The sequence below is a fragment of the Mustela putorius genome, unplaced genomic scaffold (assembly GCF_011764305.1).
Source record: "Mustela putorius furo isolate JIRA1106 unplaced genomic scaffold, ASM1176430v1.1 tig00000163_pilon_pilon_pilon, whole genome shotgun sequence".
NCBI classification, from domain to species: domain Eukaryota; kingdom Metazoa; phylum Chordata; class Mammalia; order Carnivora; family Mustelidae; genus Mustela; species Mustela putorius.
This window is the reverse complement of record NW_025421299.1, coordinates 54,759-76,984: the sequence shown is the minus strand read 5'-3', so window position 1 is coordinate 76,984 and position 22,226 is coordinate 54,759. Positions and strand designations below refer to the sequence as shown.

The 22,226-nt window shown below is 38.3% G+C and overlaps 1 protein-coding gene across 3 annotated transcripts in view; it reads right to left on the bottom strand.

The window, feature by feature from the left end:
• RAD54B (RAD54 homolog B) overlaps positions 1-22,226 on the bottom strand; it is a 79,171-nt gene that overhangs the window by 12,517 nt on the left and 44,428 nt on the right. For all 3 annotated transcript variants that reach the window (XM_045075815.1, XM_045075816.1, XM_004768557.3), the window contains 5 exons: positions 18,299-18,524; positions 17,624-17,831; positions 14,830-14,969; positions 11,009-11,299; positions 4,282-4,457 (listed from right to left, as the gene is read on the bottom strand). In XM_045075815.1, the coding sequence (XP_044931750.1) occupies positions 4,282-4,457; positions 11,009-11,299; positions 14,830-14,969; positions 17,624-17,831; positions 18,299-18,524 (1,041 nt within the window). The remainder of the gene's footprint in view (positions 1-4,281; positions 4,458-11,008; positions 11,300-14,829; positions 14,970-17,623; positions 17,832-18,298; positions 18,525-22,226) is intronic.

The window sequence follows — 22,226 nt, the reverse complement described above, 5'->3', positions numbered from 1 at the left end:
AAATAAATAGAAAAATGGAAATTCAAACCACAGTGAGATACCATCTCACATCCATTAGGATGGCTGTTATCAAAAAAAAACAGAAGATCATCATGTTTGTGAAAATGTGGAGAAATTAGAGACCTTATGCACTGTTGGAGGGAATGTAAAATGGTGTAGCTGCAATGAAAAGCAGTATGGTGGTTCCTGAAGAAATTTAATTTTTTTTTAATTTTATTTATTTATTTGAGAGAAAGAGAGTGAGCATGAGAAGGGAGAGGATGAGAGGGAGAAGCAGACTCGCTGCAGAGCACCGAGCCAGATGCGGGACTCGATCCCAGGACTCCAGGACCATGACCTGAGCCGAAGGCAAGTCACTTAACCAACTGAGCTGTTCAGGCGCCTCCTCAAGAAATTTTTAAAAGAATTGCCAAATAACCCAACAATTCCACTTTGGGTATATATTCAAAAGAACTGAAAGCAGGGTCCTTTTTCTTTTTTTCTTAGAGCTTTTTTCTTAAGCTCTACACCCAGCATTGACCCCAGCACAGGGCTCAAACTCATGACCCTGAGATCAAGACCTGAGCTGAGATCAAGAGATGGATGCTTAACCAACTGAGCCATCCACATGCCCCCAAAAGCCAGGTCTTGAGAGATATTTGTACACCCATGTTCACAACAGCATTATTCACAATAGCTGAAAGGTGGAAGCAACCCAAGCGCCCATTAACAGATGAATGGATAAACGAAATGTGGAAAAGACATACAATGGGCTATTATACAGCCTTTAAAAGGAAAGAAAATCTGATGCGTGCTACAATCTGGATGAAGCTCGATGATGTTAAACTAAGTGAAATAATCCAGTCACGAAAGACAATATACTGTAGGACTCCACTTTTATGAGGTACCTGGAATAGTCAATTTCACAGAGACAGAAAGTAGAAGGGTGACTGCCAGGAGCTGAGGGGGAGGCAAGACTGGGGGGTTGTTAGATACTAGATACTTGTTTTGCAAGATGAAAGAGTTCTGGGGATTGGTTGCACAACAACGTGAATGAACCTACCACTACTGAACAATACACTTAGCAACAGTTAATATGGTAAATTTATGTTGTGTGTATCTTACCACAATTGTAAAAAGGGCATTGGGGAGAGGGGCTGTGGATCTCTTCAGATAATATAAAGCAACAGAACACCCAACCTCTGCCACTGATGGAAGTGCCTCAGCTTCTCCCATGGGACAAAGCAGGATATGGTTTCCGTAGGGACCCACAAGCAATCAAAATGACCCTGTCCCTTAGGAAACCTGGGTGGCTCAGTGGGTTAAAGCTTCTGCCTTTGGCTCAGGTCATGATCCCAGGGTCCTGGGATTGAGCCCCACATCAGGCTCTCTGCTCAGCAAAGAGCCTGCTTCCTTCTCTCTCAATCTCTCTTTGCCTGCCTCTCTGCCTACTTGTGATCTCTGTCTGTCAAATAAATTTTTTTTTAAATTTTATTTATTTATTTGACAGAAATCACAAGTAGGCAGAGAGGCAGGCAGAGTGGGGGGGCAGGCTTCCTGCTGAGCAGAGAGCCCAATGCGGGGCTCGATCCCAGGACCCCGAGATCATGACCTGAGCCGAAGGCAGAGGCTTTAACCCACTGAGCCACCCAGGTGCCCTGTCAAATAAATTTTTTAAAAATCTTAAAAAAAGAAAAATGACCCTATCCCAACTCTACCTCTAAATTATGCTTTTTCTCATCATTCCTTTCTTCCCCCCCCCAAGAAGGAAACCTTCCAACATTTCAAGGATAAATTTTCACACATATTGTCTTATCTCTTCTTGTTCCCTCTAAAACTATTCACTCATTATTCCTTGTCCAATGACCATCACCTGTCCCCTCCTCCTCAGAAGAGGAAAAAAAGATCCAATTTTTAAAAATGCAAATAGTTAGGTCAGAGTAAAAGTTTACACTCATAAATTCAAACTAGATCAAAATCTGCACATATTTCTTTAAGATTTATTTATTTGAGAAAGAGAGAGAGAGTAAGTAGGGAGAGGGACTGAGGGAGAGAAAGAAAGAGCCTCAAACAGACTCCATGCTGGGTGTGGAGCCCGACTCAGGACTCAATCCTAGGACCCTGAGATCATGACCCAAGCCAAAATCAAGAGCTTGTTGCTTAATCAAATGAGCAACCCACATGTCCCCACAATCTGCACATATTCACATGTGAAATATTATCTAGGGGCGCCTGGGTGGCTCAGTCATTAAGTGTCTGCCTTCGGCTCAGGTCATGATTCCAGGGTCCTGGGATCAAGCCCCGCATCGGGCTCCCTGCTCAGCAGAGGGCCTGCTTCTCCCTCTGCCTGCTGCTTGTGTGTGTGCTCTCTCTCTCTCTTTCTCACTATCAGACAAATAAATAAAATGTAAAAAAAAAAAAAAAGAAATATTATCTAATAAAACATTTTAATTAAATGTATTAAACACTTCACAGAAAGTTTCCTTAATTCCTTCATTGTTATGAAAAATAAACCATCCATATCCACAAGTCAAACGGTATTATAAATGCTCTGAAGAGGTTAAGCAAGATCCATTAACAATTAAATGTAATTACTATTTTGCAATCTTTTCTATGTATTTTTGCCTTAATTCACAAACATAGTTTGGATACAAAGACAGATAAGACACAGTCCCTGTACTATAAGTACTGATAGATAAGAAAACTAATGATCATAATACGATGTGAGAAGAGCTCTGTAAGAGGCGGTTACAGGATACAAAGGGGGTACAGAAGAGGGACATCTGGGACACCTGGATGGCTCAGTGGGTTAAGCCGCTGCCTTCAGCTCAGGTCATGATCCCAGGGTCCTGGGATCAAGACCCACATCAGGCTCCTTACTTGGCAGGGAGCCTGCTTCTCTCTCCATTCCTGCCTGCTTGTGTGCTCTCTCTCTCTCTCTGACAAATAAATAAAAATCTTGAAAAAAAAAAAAAAAAAGAAGAGGGACAGCTAACTCAGTCTGAGGCCAGGGTCTTCCAAAAGGAGAATGTATCTGAGCTAAAAGAGAAAAAGATGGCCAGATGAATGAGAAGTGAAGGTCATGGAGGCACAGGCATCTGCAACAAGTGAAAGCAGACAGTGAAAACCAGAGCCAGTGATGGTCAGTGTGGTATGACTGGACCACATGGTAAGTGTGAAGGAGTGGTAGGAAATGAGACCAGAAAATAAGGCATTCGCCAGATCGTGAAAAGTCTTGCCAAATGTGCTGAAGATTTTAGAAATTCCTGGAAGACAATTCGGAGTCTTTGAAGGATTTTGAGGAGAGTGATACGTTCACATTTGTATTTTAGAAATGTAATTTAGGGCCATGTTGATATGTAATAAGGTTGAAAGAGGAAAGTAATTTAGAAAATACCATCATAACCCAAATCATTATTTACAAGAGTCAGAACAAAAGCCTTGGTACCAGAAAGGAGGCGGAGTCCACAATTAAGAAATGACAACCAGGGGCACCTGGGTGGCTCAGTGGGTTAACCCTCTGCCTTCGGCTCAGGTCATGATCCCGGGGTCCTGGGATCGAGCCACACATAGGGCTCTCTGCTCACTGGGGAGCCTACTTCCTCCTCTCTCTCTGTCTGCCTCTCTGCCTTCTTGTGATCTCTGTCAAATCAATAAATAAAATCTTTAAGGAAAAAAAAAAGAAATAACAATAGACTCTAGTGACTGACAATGTTGGGTAAGTGAAGAAGAAAAGTGAATCTAGAAAAACTAGATTTCTGCATGGATTTTGCTGCCATTCATCAAGCCAAGGAATGATGGGAAAGGATCAGGTTTCCAATGGCAAATAATGATGTTGGAGATAACTGTAGCTTAAAGTCTGATATGACATCAAGAGAGATTTGGATGTCCACTGAACAGTAAGAAATGAGGACTCGGGAACAAGAAGGCAGGGCTGGACAAGAGATACAGACTTGGGGTCAAATACTGTATGTCTGAGAGGTGAAATGATGGGGAACAGAAATAACCAAGAAAGGGTGTTTGCAGCAAGAACAAGGCTACAGAGAAACCCCAAAGAAGGGTGAACATTTGAAGGCCAGAAAAAAAGAAAGGATTCTGAAAGAGACTAAGGAAAAAATTAGGTGTTTAAATATCAAAAGATATCTCTGGGTTTTTGTGAATATTATGTATTTGCTTTAGATTTAGTTTTTCTTAAATAAAGACCATAACCCCAAAGAAGGAGGGAAGAGAGGAAGGAAGGTCATAGCCTGAGCCAAAATTCCATGAGCATTTATAAGCAAGTTTATTAAATTGACCTCTTACTTTTCAGTAGGACGAAGTTCATGGATAACCGCTAAGAGCTTCAACAGCACCTGTAGTTTTCCAGACTCTTCCTCGGTAAACATGAGGGGGTTGTAATCAGCAGGGAACACATCTACCAAGCCTTCATAGAGAGTCCTTTCTTCATTTCCATCCCAAGTTGAGCTATATTCTTTCTCCTATTCAAAAGGATAACTGTTAACACTGGTTCATGTTTGTTAATTAGGAGGGGGGAAAATGCTAAAATTATGGGGTTGAAAGTAAAGATGAATAGCTACCTGAGAAGACCAACCTAGCTATTATGTACATCTTTAGAGCTTACTGATTTGGTCATTTTTGAAAAAGGTAACTTGCCTCCCACTGAGTTAATTACAGAGCAACCCTGATGCAGTCCGCTAGTGCGGATGATCTTCACCCTACAAGGGCAGCATTACTGCCCATGTGTTCCTTGGGAAGAGGAGAAGGGACAGCAGAGAAATTAAAAAGAGAGGAAAATGGGGTCCAAACATTTTATAACATTGGTTTTCTCCAAAACCCTGAGATTTCTCATCACCGGTGCTGCTTTTTTCTCTCTCCTCTCCTTCCCTCTGTTATTTTTCTTTCCGACATTTGTGAGCTTCTCACAGCACCTCCTGGGTTATATTCAGAAACCAGCATAAGAGTTTACTCAATCTTAATTTCTTCTGCACGAAGGAATAATTCTGCCTAAGTTAACAGAGATATGTAATCATGTAATCTTACCTATACTATTTTTGTTTATATTACCAGCAGTTTTTAGAATAGTTTTATTCCAAAGTGCTTATGGTTATCAGTATCTCTGAAGTTCCTCCTCCAAAAGTACCTAGCTAACATGTGAATACTTAACCAGAAATACACTTATTAATAACTACATCACTTTTCATTTATTTTTTTAAAAGATTTTATTTATTTATTTATTTATTGGACAGAGAGAGACCTAACAAGAGAGGGAACACAAGCAGGGGGACTAGGAGAGGAAAACCAGTCTTCCTGCTGAGCAGGGAGCCCAGGACACCTGGATCATGACCTGAGCCAAAGGCCAACACTTATCGACTTAGCCACCCAGGTGCCCCTACAGCACTTTTTATATTAAATTTCTGAGACTGGCTGGTCTCCTCAATTTCTTCCACACTTACTGGATTTATTACTGTTTTTAAAACTTTGTTCAACCTACTCCACCTGTCAAGAATGCTTCCTCATTTTCCTGTCCAATTATCTCAATCCTGTAAATACTTAAGGATCCATTGCAAGTTCTACCTTGTGATTTACAGCCCTTTTTTGGGGGACGTGGCAGACACTTACTCTTAAACTTTATAGTTACAAAGTACACTTCGGCTTTGACCTTATTTGGGAAGTTAACTATATACTTTATTATATTTCCCTATGTTTTCATGTGTACTGTATTCCCTCTTTAATAATTCCAGGAACGGGGTGCCTGGGAGGCTCAGTCAATTAAGCATCGGACTCCAGATTTTGGCTCAGGTCATGATCTCAGGGTCCTGGGACCGAGCCCCACCTCAGGCTCCACATTCAGCAGGGAATCTTCTTAGATTCTCTCTCTCCCTTTACCCCTTCCCCCAGAGCCCCACCAACCACCCACCATCCACCACCACCCGGCTCACATGCAGGCTCTTTCTTTCAAATAAGTAAATCAATCTTTAAAAAAAAATAATAATAGGGGCACCTGGGTGGCTCAATGGGTTGAGCCGCTGCCTTCGGCTCAGGTCATGATCTCAGGGTCCTGGGATCAAGTCCCGCATCGGGTGCTCTGCTCAGCAGGGAGCCTGCTTCCTCCTCTCTCTCTCTCTGCCTGCCTCTATGCCTACTTGTGATCTCTACTTGTGATCTTTGTCAAATAAATAAATAAAATCTTTAAAATAATAATAATAATAATAATTCCAGGAACACCTTAAGGGCAGTGAATCCTCTAGTGTAAGATGCTGGGCACAAAGTACTAATTTTAATTTGGCTTATTCCCAAAATATAGTAATAGTTGGGTAAAGTCACTTGATTAAAAATACCTGAAGCCCTAAAATATTAATATTACTGGGATATAGAAGGGGAAAGAGACAATTGCTGGCTGCTTCAGATTAGGTCTGCTAAAATGTCGATATCTTGGAGAGATCATCAAAGGACCACAGACAGACCCAGGATCTAGTGCACAAATTTTCATGTTCAGAAACTCAACATGCTTAAGCTCTAGGCAAATGAGCCATACTCATCAAATTAAGAGACTAAGAATATAAATTTATTGACCTTCAAAGGAGACCTGCCTATTTAAACCAATTGGTCTATGCATTCTGTCATATGAAACCACAAGGCAACCCAAATCATTAACAGAAAGTTGTCTTGTGAATATTAAATTAAAAAACAAGGAAGATGGTGATCTTATGGCACAAGTTGTTAACCAGAAACACATAACCAGAATCCCTTGGGGAATCACTTTTTCCATATCTTCATACTTGGGTCCTACTCTCAGATTCTGAATCAGTCTATATGTATTGAGGCCTGGACAAAAGTAGTTTTAAAAGCTTTCCAGATTATAATGCATAAGACCCCTAATTAAGAATCAACTAATAGATAATATCTTTATACTGGGACAGTCTGATGTATGAACTCCATCACAGGGATTTACCAGTCAGTCCTCTCACATCAGCTAGTCACAGCACTTGCTCTTCTGACTCTCTATAGTCAATACCCTTCCATTATCAGTTAGACTTTTTTTGGTTATACTCCACTCACATTTCCTGAAAAGAAACCCATCACCTTGACTGAACTTGGGTGGGGGAAGAAACTAGTTTCAACTGGAATACATTTATAAAAGCACTGCTTAAAGGGTACTTATACATGTGGAAGGCTCATTTCAGCCATTTTCCATCAATTCTCATTTGCTTTGATGTTAGAGGAAAGGCTTTATTTGCCAGGTTGTAAATTATGTACCCTCTTTAAAGCTTGTAGTATCCTATGTCTGTTACTAGTTAACTGATGCATTCTGGGCCATGATAAAGTCTACCTTTTAAGGAAGAATTTGGGGCTTCTATTTCTGCTGGGCGCCATGCCCAAAGGGTTTAATTTTTATCACTGTATATAAAATGTTTCTTAAAAAGGTGATTAATAATCCTACCTACTTAAGAGTTATAGACTTCTCCTATGATAAACTATGTAAATATAACTCATTAAGGATAAACTTGAAGAATTCTGGTAGAACACTCCATTTTCGAAATATGAAACTAATGACCTCAAGCATAATGCAGCACCCAGAGGTTTTCTTTCGTTTTGTTTGCAAATTACGATTTTACTATTTAAAGAAAAAAAAATAAAAGAATAAAAGTTGTTTTTTGTTTGCTTTTATAAAAGTTGTTTTAATAAAGTGTTAAGAATGAGCTGGGGATAAGAGAATATTAATAGTTACTGTGTAACTTCGATGGCCAGGCATTCTGCTAGGTTCTTTCCATACTATTTCATCAAGTTGCCACAATAACGTCAGGAAATTATTATTGTCTCTGCTTTAGAAATAAGAAAAATAAAGGCTCACAGATATAATTTGACCGTGATTAAAATTTGCCCTTAAAGAACTGGTAAACAGCAGAGCGGAGACTGATACCCAGTTCCAACTCCAAAACAGAAAACTCTCACTATACTGAAACTGCCTTATGTTTGTTAACTATTCAAATACTAAGTTCAATTATACAACCATTAAAAATCATACTTGGAGTTAAACCTCGCCTCTGCTCGGGTCATGATCCCGGGGTCGTGGATTGAGCCCTACGTCGGGCTCTCTGCTTGTCAGGGAGCCTGCTTCCTCCTCTCTCTCTCTCTGCCTCCTCCTCCCTCTCTCTCTCCCTGCCTCTCTGCCTGCTTGTGATCTCTGTCTGTCACATAAATAAATAAAATCTTAAAAAATAAAAATTATTTGTTCCCAAATGGAACAAATAATTCTAAAATTTATATGGAACCAGAAAAGACCTCGAATAGCCAAAGGGATATTGAAAAAGAAAGCCAACGTTGGTGGCATCACAATTCCGGACTTCAAGCTCTATTACAAAGCTGTCATCATCAAGACAGCATGGTACTGGCACAAAAACAGACACATAGATCAATGGAACAGAATAGAGAGCCCAGAAATAGACCCTCAACTCTATGGTCAACTAATCTTCGACAAAGCAGGAAAGAATGTCCAATGGAAAAAAGACAGCCTCTTCAATAAATGGTGCTGGGAAAACTGGACAGCCACATGCAGAAAAATGAAATTGGACCATTTCCTTACACCACACACAAAAATAGACTCAAAATGGATGAAGGACCTCAATGTACGAAAGGAATCCATCAAAATCCTTGAGGAGAACACAGGCAGCAACCTCTTCGACCTCAGCCGCAGCAACATCTTCCTAGGAACAACGCCAAAGGCAAGGGAAGCAAGGGCAAAAATGAACTATTGGGATTTCATCAAGATCAAAAGCTTTTGCACAGCAAAGGAAACAGTTAACAAAATCAAAAGACAACTGACAGAATGGGAGAAGACATTTGCAAACGACATATCAGATAAAGGACTAGTGTCCAGAATCTATAAAGAACTTAGCAAACTCAACACCCAAAGAACAAATAATCCAATCAAGAAATGGGCAGAGGACATGAACAGACATTTCTGCAAAGAAGACATCCAGATGGCCAACAGACACATGAAAAAGTGCTCCATATCACTCGGCATCAGGGAAATACAAATCAAAACCACAATGCGATATCACCTCACACCAGTCAGAATGGCTAAAATCAACAAGTCAGAAAATGACAGATGCTGGCGAGGATGCCGAGAAAGGGGAACCCTCCTACACTGTTGGTGGGAATGCAAGCTGGTGCAGCCACTCTGGAAAACAGCATGGAGGTTCCTCAAAATGTTGAAAATAGAACTGCCCTATGACCCAGCAATTGCACTATTGGGTATTTACCCTAAAGATATAAACGTAGTGATCCAAAGGGGCACGTGCACCCGAATGTTTATAGCAGCAATGTCCACAATAGCCAAACTATGGAAAGAACCTAGATGTCCATCAACAGATGAATGGATCAAGAAGATGTGGTATATATACACAATGGAATACTATGCAGCCATCAAAAGAAATGAAATCTTGCCATTTGCGACAACATGGATGGAACTAGAGCGTATCATGCTTAGCGAAATAAGTCAAGCAGAGAAAGACAACTATCATATGATCTCCCTGATATGAGGAAGTGGTGATGCAACATGGGGGCTTAAGTGGGTAGGAGAAGAATCAATGAAACAAGATGGGATTGGGAGGGAGACAAACCATAAGTGACTCTTAATCTCACAAAACAAACTGAGGGTTGCTGGGGGGAGGGGGTTTGGGAGAAGGGGGTGGGATTATGGACATTGGGGAGGGTATGTGCTTTGGTGAGTGCTGTGAAGTGTGTAAACCTGGTGATTCACAGACCTGTACTCCTGGGAATAAAAATATATGTTTATAAAAAATAAAAAATTAAAAAATAATAAAATTAAATTAAATTAAAAAAATTAAATTTCTCTAGAGCCAATTATATATATGCATACTTTTTAGTCCCTGTTCTCTTACCATAAAACGGGGAGTAATAACAATACTTATTCCGCAAAGTTTTATAAAAAATATGCAAAATAATATGAGAAAAGCATTTAATTTGTTACAAGACAAGTGCTTATTAAGTACTGGCTAAGATTATTAATATCAAAATATGGGTTTTTTTCTGGCTAGAGAGCTTTATTTCTTTATAATAAATTCTTAAACATACTGCCAAGACCACAAAACATATATAATGTTAAGCCTTTGATATATATTGCCAACTATTTGGGGCGCCTAGGTGGCTCAGTGGGTTAAGCCTCTGCCTTTGGCTCAGGTTGTGATCTCAGCATCCTGGGATCGAGCCCCGCATCAGGCTCTCTGCTCAGTGGGGAGCCTGCTTCCCTCTCTCTCTGCCTGCCTCTCTGCCTACTTGGATCTCTCTGTCAAATAAATAAATAAAATCTTTATATTGCCAACTATCTCTCAGCTGTACCAATTTACGTTCTAACCAGCAGATGACTTTAATTTTCTTCTGATTTTCTGAATTTTGTAAATTTCATACAAATTGTATGTATCATGTGTTACTTTTATAAGGGTAAAAAATTAAGTTATTTTCAATGCTAAATTTTGTATGTGTCTGAACCAAACAAAACTGATTGGCTATATAAAATAGGGAGAGAGGGGCACCTGGATGGCTCAGTGGGTTAAAGCCTCTGCCTTCAGCTCAGGTCATGATCCCAGAGTCCTGGGATCAAGTCCCGCATCGGGCTCTCTGCTCAGCAGGGACTCTGCTTCCCCTTCACTCTCTGCCTGCCTCTCTGCCTTCTTGTGAGCTCTGTCAAATAAGTAAATAAAATCTTAAAAAAAAAATAGGGAGAGAAATCACAGCAAATTATTAGACAAGATACCAAAGGGCATGGGGCAAACTCTAAAAGGCAGTGCCTCACATCCATTTCACTCCTAGTTCTGTCCAGTATGGACAGTCTCTCAACAAAAAGAAGACTGGATAAGCTGTACAGATGAAAAATACAGGAGAGGCCGTAAAGTTTTTGGAAAACCCAAAAATGCAATCCCCTGGGATTGGCCCAATCTACCAATCAGATTCATGTGATACAAAACCCTGAGCTTATATTCTTGACACAGTCTCACATGCTACTTACCTTTATAGAGCTGAACAACAGGCAGGGGTGATTGCACAGTTTTTTAAGAGCTCCTATACATATTAGATGAGGACTATTTCCCAACAATCCTCGAAGGCAGAATTTAACAGCTTGAGAATTCAACAGCTTTCGATAAAGTTCAATCTGTAGCGCTCCTGGTCGACAAAAGACTACATTCTCTATTTTAGGTGGAAGATATTTATTAATGACTTCTTGGGTTCTTCTAAGGATAAAGAGTCCAGTAAGGCAAGTAAGTTCAGCTGCTCTTTTCTCTCCTAAGTCTTTTTCTTCCTACGGAAAAATTCGCAGACTTAAAAGTGTTATAAACAAACAGTACTTGCAGTTAAAAGGGATATTAAACATCTTATAATAATAAAACATTTACTAATTATGTCTCTTCAGATTTTTTTTTAAAATATGAGATAGAAAAACCAACCATCATCTCTTTAAATGTTCAGCATAATCATTTAATTAAATGAAACCAGTCTCCTAAATCCTTGTTTGGCTATTGGCACCATTGAGAACCATCAGAAATCAACAATCCACACACAAAAATTATTCTAAAAGTAAGCTTTTATATGAAGATTGTCATGGTACATAATCTTAAAATCATCAACAAAGAACTAGTTCATCAAATAGCAAATTCTTGGAAGCAAGTATTTTGACACGTTATTGATCCTAAAATTAAAACTATGATAAATCACTGACAAAAGGCACAGCTAATTCTTTTAAAATCATTACACATTGTTCATTAGAAATGTTAGTTTCTGATGAAAGACCTCATTGTGAGACAGGAATCCATCAAAATCCTCGAGGAGAACATAGGCAGTAACCTCTTCAATATCAGCTATAGTAATTAAGACACATCTCCAAAGGCAAGGGAAACCAAAACAAAAATGAACTTTTGGGACTTCATCAAGATCAAAACCTTCTGCATAGCAAAGGAAACAGTCAACAAAACAAAGAGGCAACCCATGGAATGGGAGAAGATATTCGCAAATGACACTACAGACAAAGGGTTGATACCCAAGATCTATAAAGAACTTCTCAAACTCAACACACAAAAAAAGATAATCAAGTCAAAAAATGAGCATGAAGACATGAACAGACACTTCTTCAATGAAGATATACAAATGGCTAACAGACACATGAAAAAAAAGTTCATCATTAGCCATCAGGGAAATTCAAATCAAAACCACATTGAGATATCACCTTACACAGCTAGAATGGCAAAAGTTAACAAGGCAAGAAACAGCAAATTTTGGAGAGGATATGGAGAAAGGGAAACCCTCTTACTCTCTTGGTGGGAATGCAAGTTGGTGCAGCCACTTTGGAAAACAGTGTGGAGGTTCCTCAAAAAATTAAAAATAGAGCTATCCTATGACCAGGCAATTGTACTACTAGGTATTTGCCCCCAAGATCAGATGTAGTGAAAAGAAGGGCCATATGCACCCCAATGTTCATAGCAACAATGTCCACAATAGCCGAACTGTGGAAAAAGCCGAGATACCTTCAACAGATGAATGGATAAAGAAGATGTGGCCCATACATACAATGGAATATTACTCAGTCATCAGAAATGATGAATACCCAACTTTTGCATCAACATGGATGGGACTGGAAAAGATTATGCTGAGTGAAATAAGTGAAGCAGATAAAGTCAATTATCATATGATTTCACTTACTTATGAACATAAGGAATAGTATGAAGGACATTAGGAGAAGGAAAGGAAAAATGAAGGAGGGTAATTGGAGGGGGAGATTAACCATGAGAGACTGTGGACTCTGAGAAACAAACTGAGGGTTTTAGAGGGTAGGGGAGTGGGAAATGTGTTCACCTGATAATGGGTATAGCACATACTGCATGGAGCACTGGGGGTTATATATAAACAATGAATTTTGGAACACTACATCAAAAACTAACGATGTGACTAACATAATCTAATAATTAAAAAAAAAAAAAAAAAAGGGAGGCCTGGGTGGCTCAGTCAGTGAAGCCACTGCCATCAGCTCAGGTCATAATCCAAGGGTCCTGGGATTGACTCCCACGTCGGGCTCCTTCCTCAGTGGGTAATCTGCTTCTCTCTCTGCCTCTGCCTGCCACTCTGCCTACTTGTGTTCTCTCTCTCTCACTCTCGACAAATAAATAAATAAATAAATTCTTTTTAAAAAAATGTTTGTTTCCAATTTGTCTATTTCCTTTAGTTTCTAAGTTCTTACCACAGTACCTCAAGTCAAAATACAATATAAGTGAAATATATGTTTAAATTCTCTTTTGAGCATACATAACTTCACAGTGAAGCTTAAAATAAATCCCATGTGTAAAAAGTCATAAAAAATTCCCCTGTTAAAACTATTTTCAACTTTTATTACAAAATAGGATCAGTGGAGAAAAGTCAGAAAATATAGTTATGTAAATTAAGAAAATTAAAACCAACTTTAATCAAATAGAAACAACCACTGCTGTCATGACTTTTATATCTATCTCCCAAGTCTTTTTTCTTTGTCAATATATAAATGTATTTCACACTTCATTTTTATTTTTATTTTCCTGTTTGTAACAAAACAGGCTCTCTATAGTTTAAGCTTCATGGGAACAAGGCACCAGTCAGTTTGGCTCTTCACTGTATCCCCTAGCATCTAACACTTTGCATTTGGCCCGCTACAGGTGTTTAACGTATAAGTGTTAAGTAAATAAATGAATGTTATTTTACTTTCAAATAATGTATGATGGATATTTTCCATGCTATTAAATATATTCATAAGTTATTATTTTGTACAGTTCATGGGAAATGCTCAATAAATATTTGCTGAGTATCATATTTTATTAATTCTGAGACATATTTTTTTTTACACTTTAACTTCTCTGATATAGATTGCTTTTTATAAGCAATGACTTCTTATAACTACGATTGATAGCATGTTTTCCTTAGTGGTGCATAAAATAAAAATGCATCTTAGAATTGGTATTATTTTGATTCAATGAAGTATTGTGTATACAACATGAAGACTCTGCTTTAACCATTTTCCAACCTTTAAAAATGTCTGTTTCCAATTTGTTTCCTTATACTTCTTTTTTTCTTTTTAAGATTTTATTTATTTATTTGACAGACAGAGATCACAAGTAGGCAGAGAGGCAGGTGGAAAGAGAGAGAGAGGGGAAGCAGGCTCCCCACTGAGCAGAGAGCCTGATGCGGGTCTCAATCCCAGGACCCTGAGATCATGACCTGAGCCGAAGGCAGAGGCTTTAACCCACTGAGCTCCTCCTTATACTTTTTTACCCTTACACAACACAGCTAAAATCTTTAAGCACATCTACAATTATTTCTCTATAATAAATTCCTAAAAGTGGTATTGCCACACCACAAAATATATACAATTGTAAGGCTTTTGATACATGCTGCTCAACTATTCTCCAGTTGTACAAATTGACATTCCCAACAGTAGAGGACAGTATTTTCATCTTTACTTGCTATTCCTATGTAAACTGAGCCAACTAAAACACCAGTAGAAGAATATAAAAGTTATTTTATTATTATTTTGGTGTATTTTTTCAATACTGGTAAAAATGAATATTTTTGTATATGTTTACTACCATTTATAATTCTTTGTGAAGTACCTAATAAAGTACCTACTTATGATTTTTTTTAATGTGGTATTTTCTAAAGTAAAGAATGCAGGAAGACTCAGCTGAAGGATTGTGGGAAAAGTAAAGAATTCACTAATTTAATTTTTTCTGAATTAAATAATGCCCAAGTTTGTGGATGACCTTCCTGGGCATACTGCTTTTTTTTAACCTTTTTTATAACAGTAAATTATACCTCAGAAGCAGAAGGCTGTCTCGATATAATAATGGGTTCTTCGTATATTTTTCTGTAAGACGACAAAGAACCTAATATTCCTGGATTTACAAAATCAATTAGTGCAAAAAATTCTTGAAGATCATTCTGAACTGGAGTACCTAAAGAAAGAAAAAAGTGATGAAAGGTCAAATTTGTGTTTTACAGTCACAGATATTTATTGAAAGTTGTACTCTCCTCCCTAAAAGAACTAAAATAAAGCCTTTAGCACTGAGAAAGAGCAGCCAAATCCAGTGGAACAAAAACTATTAAGAACCAAATAAATTTGTAACTCTGGTTTTAACTGTGTACTAAATTCAGCATAGCGGCTGCATACAGGCTCTGGAGTCTGACTAGCCTGGGATCAGATCCCACCTGTATCATTTACTCTCTGAGTGACCCTGAGTGAGTCACATACCTCAGTTTATTTCTATAAAATGCAGCTCCTAGGGTTGTGAGGATCAAATTATTGATCCACATACTAAGAATAAGACCTAAAGCACAATAAATGTTCTATAACTTTTAGTGATTCTTAATATTATTACAACTGTGTGATTCTGGACAAGCTTCTTAAGTGCTTCTTTAAGTTAAATTCAGAACTTTTTCACTTATAAAAGTGGGAAGATATCAATTTCCCAGTAGTATTACAGTGAAAGGCAAAGACAGCGTATGCACACTATAGCATAGTATTTAACATTTAGTAAGCCCTCAGTGAATGGCACCTATTACCTTTCAAAGGTTTCAGATCAGATTGAGATCTTCACTAATCCTAAAGATTGACACAAATGGATTAACATACACTGCATATACTGCATACTCAATAACTTTTGCTAACTAATTTTTAAAGAAACATTAGCATGTTTCAATAATTACATCCAAAGAACATGTAAATTAGCATAATCCAACATTGTAATTTCAGATGGCCATTCAAATAATGGACTAGAAAAGTTGCCCATGGGACGCCTGGGTGGCTCAGCTGGTTAAGCAGCTGCCTTTGGCTCAGGTCATAATCCTAGGGTCCTGGGATCGAGTCCCACATCGGCCCCCTTGCTCAGCAGGGAGCCTGCTTCTCCCTCTGCCTCTGCCTGCCTGTGCTTGCTTTCTCGATCTCCCTCTCTCTGACAAATAAATAAATAAAATCTTTAAAAAAAAAAAAAGAAAAAGTTGCCCAAAAATATAAATGAGATAATATAAGAAGTGAATAAAAATGCACTTCTTCATTAACACAGACAACATAAATTTCACAATGCCGGAGAATTTAATGATTACTTGCTTCAAAATTAAGTGAGTCAACCCCAGGACAAATGCTTATTAATTTTTTTAATACATCTAGTCAGTTCTAAATTTTTGGACCCAAAGTAGAAAGAATTAGAGGAAATATATTTATGTTGGTATATATTTTGTTAGTAAGCCTTTAAATGAACATCCATGATGATGACTAACAAAGATAGGCAGAATGAGGGGGACCTGGGTGGTTCAGTGAATTAAGCCTCTGCCTTCGGCTCTGGTCATGATTCCAGGGTCCTGGAATCAAGCCCCACATCGGGCTCTCAGCTCAGCAGGGAGCCTGTTTCCCCCTCTTTCTCTGCCTGCCTCTCTGCCTACTTGTGATCTCTCTCTGTCAAATAAATAAATAAAATCTTCTTTAAAAAATGAAAAAAAAAAAAAGATAGGCAGAATGAGAAAGGCAAGAAAGAAAGAGGGGAAACAAAGGTATAAGGATCCTATGGCTGGCTTCCAGATATTCATCCAACCCCAGCTAACTCATGCAAGCCACTCATGATAGTCTGATCCCATCTGCCAATAATCGATGCAGGAAAGGATTTGTGTCTTAGATTGGGTTCTCCAGGAGCACAGTCTGAGACAGGGATTTGGCTATACATTTATGGAGGGAGAGCTCTCAGGAGAAAAAGAATAATGGAATCAGAGAATAGCAGGAAAAGAAACTAAGGGAGGATGGCTCAGAATATAGATTATACCATAAAGTTGGTCCTGAAATTACCCTAAAGCAAGGGCTCTGGCATTTTCCACTTACCTCCATATGAGTCAACCATTGACCAAGTTGCAGGGGAGAGTGGAAGCTCTCCTTCAAACAAGGATAATTCTCCAGAAATTGGAAGGACCACACAAGACCAAAGTGAGGTATGGGAGGAAAGCTAATCAGGCCTGATTCTAATACAGGCTAAAAAGAAGTGAGTAGAAAAAGATTCTTGTATTTACATATGGGCCATCCCACCTTTCCAGACAGCTTGGGCCAGCAAGTTTGGTCATCAATAAATTATGTGCATGCAGCATACACATATAAAAACAAGAGATACTTATATTAAGCATTTACCATGGGTCAGGTAATCTTCTAAGAACTTTATGTGAATTAACTCCTTTGACCTTCACAGTAACTGTTAATAACCCTATAATAAAGTATTATAATCCTTATTTCACAGATAAGGAAACTGAGGCATAGAGAAGTTAAATAACTTGCCCAAAGTTGTACAGCTATAAATATCATCCTTAGGAACCAAGCAGAGGTAGTACAGACCCATCTCCTACATTCTTTACCATGATACCATTGTATTTATTTTTCAAAATCTCCAAAATCTAGGATGCAGAAAATTACACAGGGATTTGAAAATTCAGAATCCTACCAAGAATCAATGACCATAGGTTTATTAATACGCACCTCTTCCAGCACCACCAATTCTTTGTATGCCAAGCATATTACAAATCTTGTATAAGTAGGCAAAAATTCTATCATATCATCCCCAGAGTAAATACTGACCAGTTAGAATTATTCTTTTCTCACAGGAGAGGCTCATGAGGGCTGTAGTTGTCTTAATGGCACTGTTCTTCAAACGATGGCCCTCATCACAGATTAGAAGATCAAATTTTATACTCTTAATTTGATCCAAAGAACGAAGTAACATTTCATAACTGATGATAAGAACAGAATAAAATGGAGATTTAGTGAATTCTTCTACTTTGTGGTCCTAAAAAAAAAAAAAAAGACAATATTTAACAAATTATGGGCTAAAACTATAAAATCAAATTTAAGCAGCATATTCCTGACAGACATTAATTAGAATATGTTAACTCAAAGAGCCAAATTGTAAGCCAAGATGTTTTTCTGCAAAGGTTGGGGAGTTACATGCATTTAAAAAACTACCCTACAGACAGTGAAAACTGCAGTGTTGATTTCAAAAGCATAGAGAGGGGCGCGTGGGTGGCTCAGTAGGTTAAGCAACGGCCTTCGGCTCAGGTCATGATCCCAGAGTCCCAGGATCGAGTCTCACATCGGGCTCCCAGCTCCATGGGAAGTCTGCTTCTCCCTCTGACCTTCTCCCCTCTCATGCTCTCTCTCACTCTCAAATAAATAAATAAAATCTTAAAAAAAAAAGAAAAGAAAAGCATAGAGATTTAGAAAATGACCAAGGCTGAACTGCGATAAGTCTCTTACCTGATCAACAGGAAATATTTTGATTCTTTCACTTCCTAGCCATTTTTGAAATTCCTTCTTCCAATTATTCACCAAGCTTCCAGGTGTGACAATAAGCGTCTTCTTTATTACTGGCTTGCCTCCATAGGGTCCCTGACACTGCAGAGTCCAGATGAGCGAAATACATTGCAATGTTTTCCCTAAACCCATTTCATCAGCAAGAATAGCTCCACATCTGCCATTCACTCTGTTAGAAATAATTATACTTCTTTTAGTCACAATAGGAAAATATTTTATGCCCCTAATATCATTGGTTATTAGTCAAGAACCAAAAGCTGGTATTTTGTAATTAGGACAAACTCTACCCCGTGCCAAACCCTTTTTCCAGTTTGATTCAGCTGATTTACAACACATCTCTCTTTTGAATCTTTGATAATTATATTCATTATATATTTACTGTCAACTAAATTACTAAAATAAATCTGAAATTCGACAGTTGAATCCAAATCATGTTACTTTCATATGCATATATTTAGAGACTAGAAATATATCCCAATTTTATACCTACATTAGAATAATTTAACTATAACTGTGCTTCTCATCACTAATAGTTGAGCAATTTTTATCAGGTTCAGCACTAGACATCAAAACACTAAACTACATTGCAGTCTTAACCAGAAAGATCTGTTGAGCTGTATTTATGATTATCTGGCAGTAAATGAAGTCCTCAATCTTAGAGCTCCTTGCACTGTAAGGAAAAAAGAAAAAACTATATATTGGTCTAATACATGTAACTTGGTTACAAATCTTATGTTACAAATCTACTCAGTTAATGCAATTTAAAATTAAATATTATAAGGAATGTTATTTATAAGTGGCACGTTTATATCACTTCATAGCTTTTGAAGTTTTGATATATATTTATATATTTTTTATTTTTTTAAGATTTTATTTATTTATTTATTTGAAAGAGAGAAAGAGAGCATGCATGGGCAGAAGGAGAGGGAAAAGCAGACTCCCCACCGAGCAGAGAACCCGACACAGGCCTCAATCCCCCAACCCTGGGACCATGACCCAAGCCAGAGGCAGACACTTAACCAACCGAGCCACCCAGTCATCTATTTATATATACTTTAAGTTATACAGTCCAAAGGAACTAAGCATAGTACCAAAAATAAGTATGTGTTCTTTCTCTGACTTATTTCACTTAGCATAATATTCTAAATCCTTCCATGTCATAGCAAATGACAAGATTTCATTCTTTTTTATGGCAGAGTAATGTATTCCATTGTGTATATACATTACATCTTCTTTATCCATTCATCATTCAATAGACACTTGCGCTGTTTCCATAATTTGGCTATTGTAGATAATGCTGCTATAAACATTGAGGTGTGTGTATCCCTTTGAATTAGTATTTTTGTATTCTTTCACAAATATTTGCTTCATCATAAGGTAGTTCTATTTTTAACTTTTTGAGGAACCTCCATACCGTTTCCCAGAGTGGTTGCACCACTTTGCATTCCCCAACAATGTAAGAGTGTTCCTATTTCTTCATATCCTCTCCAACACCTGTTGTTTCTTGTGTTGCTGATTTTAGCCATTCTGATAGGTGTGAGGTGGTTACCTCATTATAGTTTTGATTTGTATTTCCCTAGTGATGAGTTATATTGATTCATATGTGGAATTTAAGAAACAAAACAAACAAGCATGGGGGAAGAAAAGAGAGGCAAACCAAAAAACAGACTCAACTATAGAGAACAAACTGATGGTGACCAGGCCTGAGGAGGGTGGGGGAATGGGTGAAATAGGTGATGGGCATTAAGGAGGTACTTGTGATGAGCACCAGGCATTATACAGATGTGTTGAATGACAGGGGCACCTGGGTGGCTCAGTGGGTTAAGCCTCTGCCTCCGACTCAGGTCATGATCTCAAGGGTCCGGGGATTGAGCCCTGCTTCCGGCTCTCTGCTCAGCAGGGAGCCTGCTTCCCTCTCTCTCTCTGCCTACTTCTGATCTCTCTCTCTCTCTGTCAAATAAATAAATAAAATATTTTTAAAAATAAAAAATAAATTAAAAAAAAAAGTAGTGTTGAATGACTAAGGGTGCTTGGGTGGCTGTCGTTAGGCATCTGCCTTCAGCTCAGGTCAGGATCCCAGGGTCCTGGGATTTACCCCCTCATTGAGCTCCCTGCTCAGCAGGAAGCCTGCTTCTCCCTCTCCCACTCCCCCTGCTTATATTCCTTCTCTCACTGTTTCTCTCTGTCAAAAAAAATAAAATCTTTAAAAAAACAAAAAATAATGTTGAATGACTCAATTGTACACTTGAAACTTAATACTACACTATATATTAACTGGAATTTAAAATAAGTACAGTTTTATTATAGTTTAACCCATTTTCTTATTAGTAAAAATAATATCCAAAAATCAGCTATGCTTTCCATTTCAAAGTACAGAAAAAAAATCACAAACATGAACTATAGCCATTATTATCATTTTTTAAAATGATTTTATATATTTGCCAGTGAGAGAGAGAGCTCAAATAGGGGGAGCGACAGGCAAAGGGAGAAGCAGGCTCCCCACTGAGCAAGGAGCCTGACACAGGGCTCAATCCCAGGACGCTAGGATCAGACCTGAGCCTAAGATAGACACTTAACTGAGTGAGCCAGTCAGATGCCTCTATTATCATTTTTTTAAGATTTTATTTTTTTTAAGTAATCTCTACACCCAACATTGGGGCTCAAACTCACAACTGTGAGATCAAGAGATGCATGCTCTACCAACTAAACCAGCCAGTCAGGCACCCCATTATTATCATTTTATATCAACAATGTGACAGTGCAAGACCAAATGCCAACTGAGATGTAGTGAGTGGCAGAGAAAAAATAGTAATCCATCCTTCGACAGTGGAAGGAAGAAAGCAGGAAGGTTTCGTTAAAAAGATGGCCCTTTTCAAAGGTGAAGGTTCAACATAGTTGGAGCTTGAACTGAATTCCAAGCAAGGAAACACAAAGGCTATGAACCTGGCAAGACAGGAAGAGACTAAAGACGGCAGGCATACTTACTCTTGAAAGTTCCGACTGCATCTTGCAGGTGTCTCCCAAACACCACTAATTTTGCGATATGTGATATCATATGTGTTATCATCTATTTTTAAGTCAACTTCTTTTTATTTAGATTTATTTTAAAATTCCAAGGATAATAAATCCAGGAAACTAAGGACTTAATATGCTACTTTTTTCTAATAATTCACTAATTAAATACTATCGGAATTTAAAAACAAAGTATGGGGCTCCTGACTGGTTTGGTGGGTGGAGTGTGCAACTCTTTATCTCGGGGTTGTGAGTTCGAGTTCCACATTAGGTATAGAGATGACAGGCAGAGCCACCTGGGTGGCTCAGTCAGGTTAAGCATCCGACTCTTGGTTTCGGTTCAAGTCATGATCTCCGGGTCATGAGATGGAGCCCCACATCTGGCTCCACGCTCAGCAGAGCCGTCTCTCTCTGCCCCTCTCCCCACACACACTTGCACTCTCTCTCTCTTTTTCTCTCGACTAATAAATCTTTTTTAAAAATTGCTTAAAAATAAAATCCTTCAATTTTTTTAAATAAAACAAAATAAAATAAAAAACAAGGCTTGTCCATGTCCACCTAAAATGATCCCACATCCCACCAGTGAAGTGCATATAATACATCAGGAAACACTGCTCTCAGTTCTGAGAGTCTGAAACATTTTAAGCAAAGGGATGCCATGTTCAGAACTGCTTTTCAGAAAAATCAAGCTAGTAGCAATAAGTAGAATGAATTTGAGGAGCATCAGAACCAGACATATAAGTACTACTGCAAAAATCCAGACAAAATAAAATTGTAGGACATCAGGTACCAGCACTGCTGCAGTGGGGTGCCAGAAAAGATCTGGAATCAAAGATCTTTAAGAGTTCAAAATAATTAA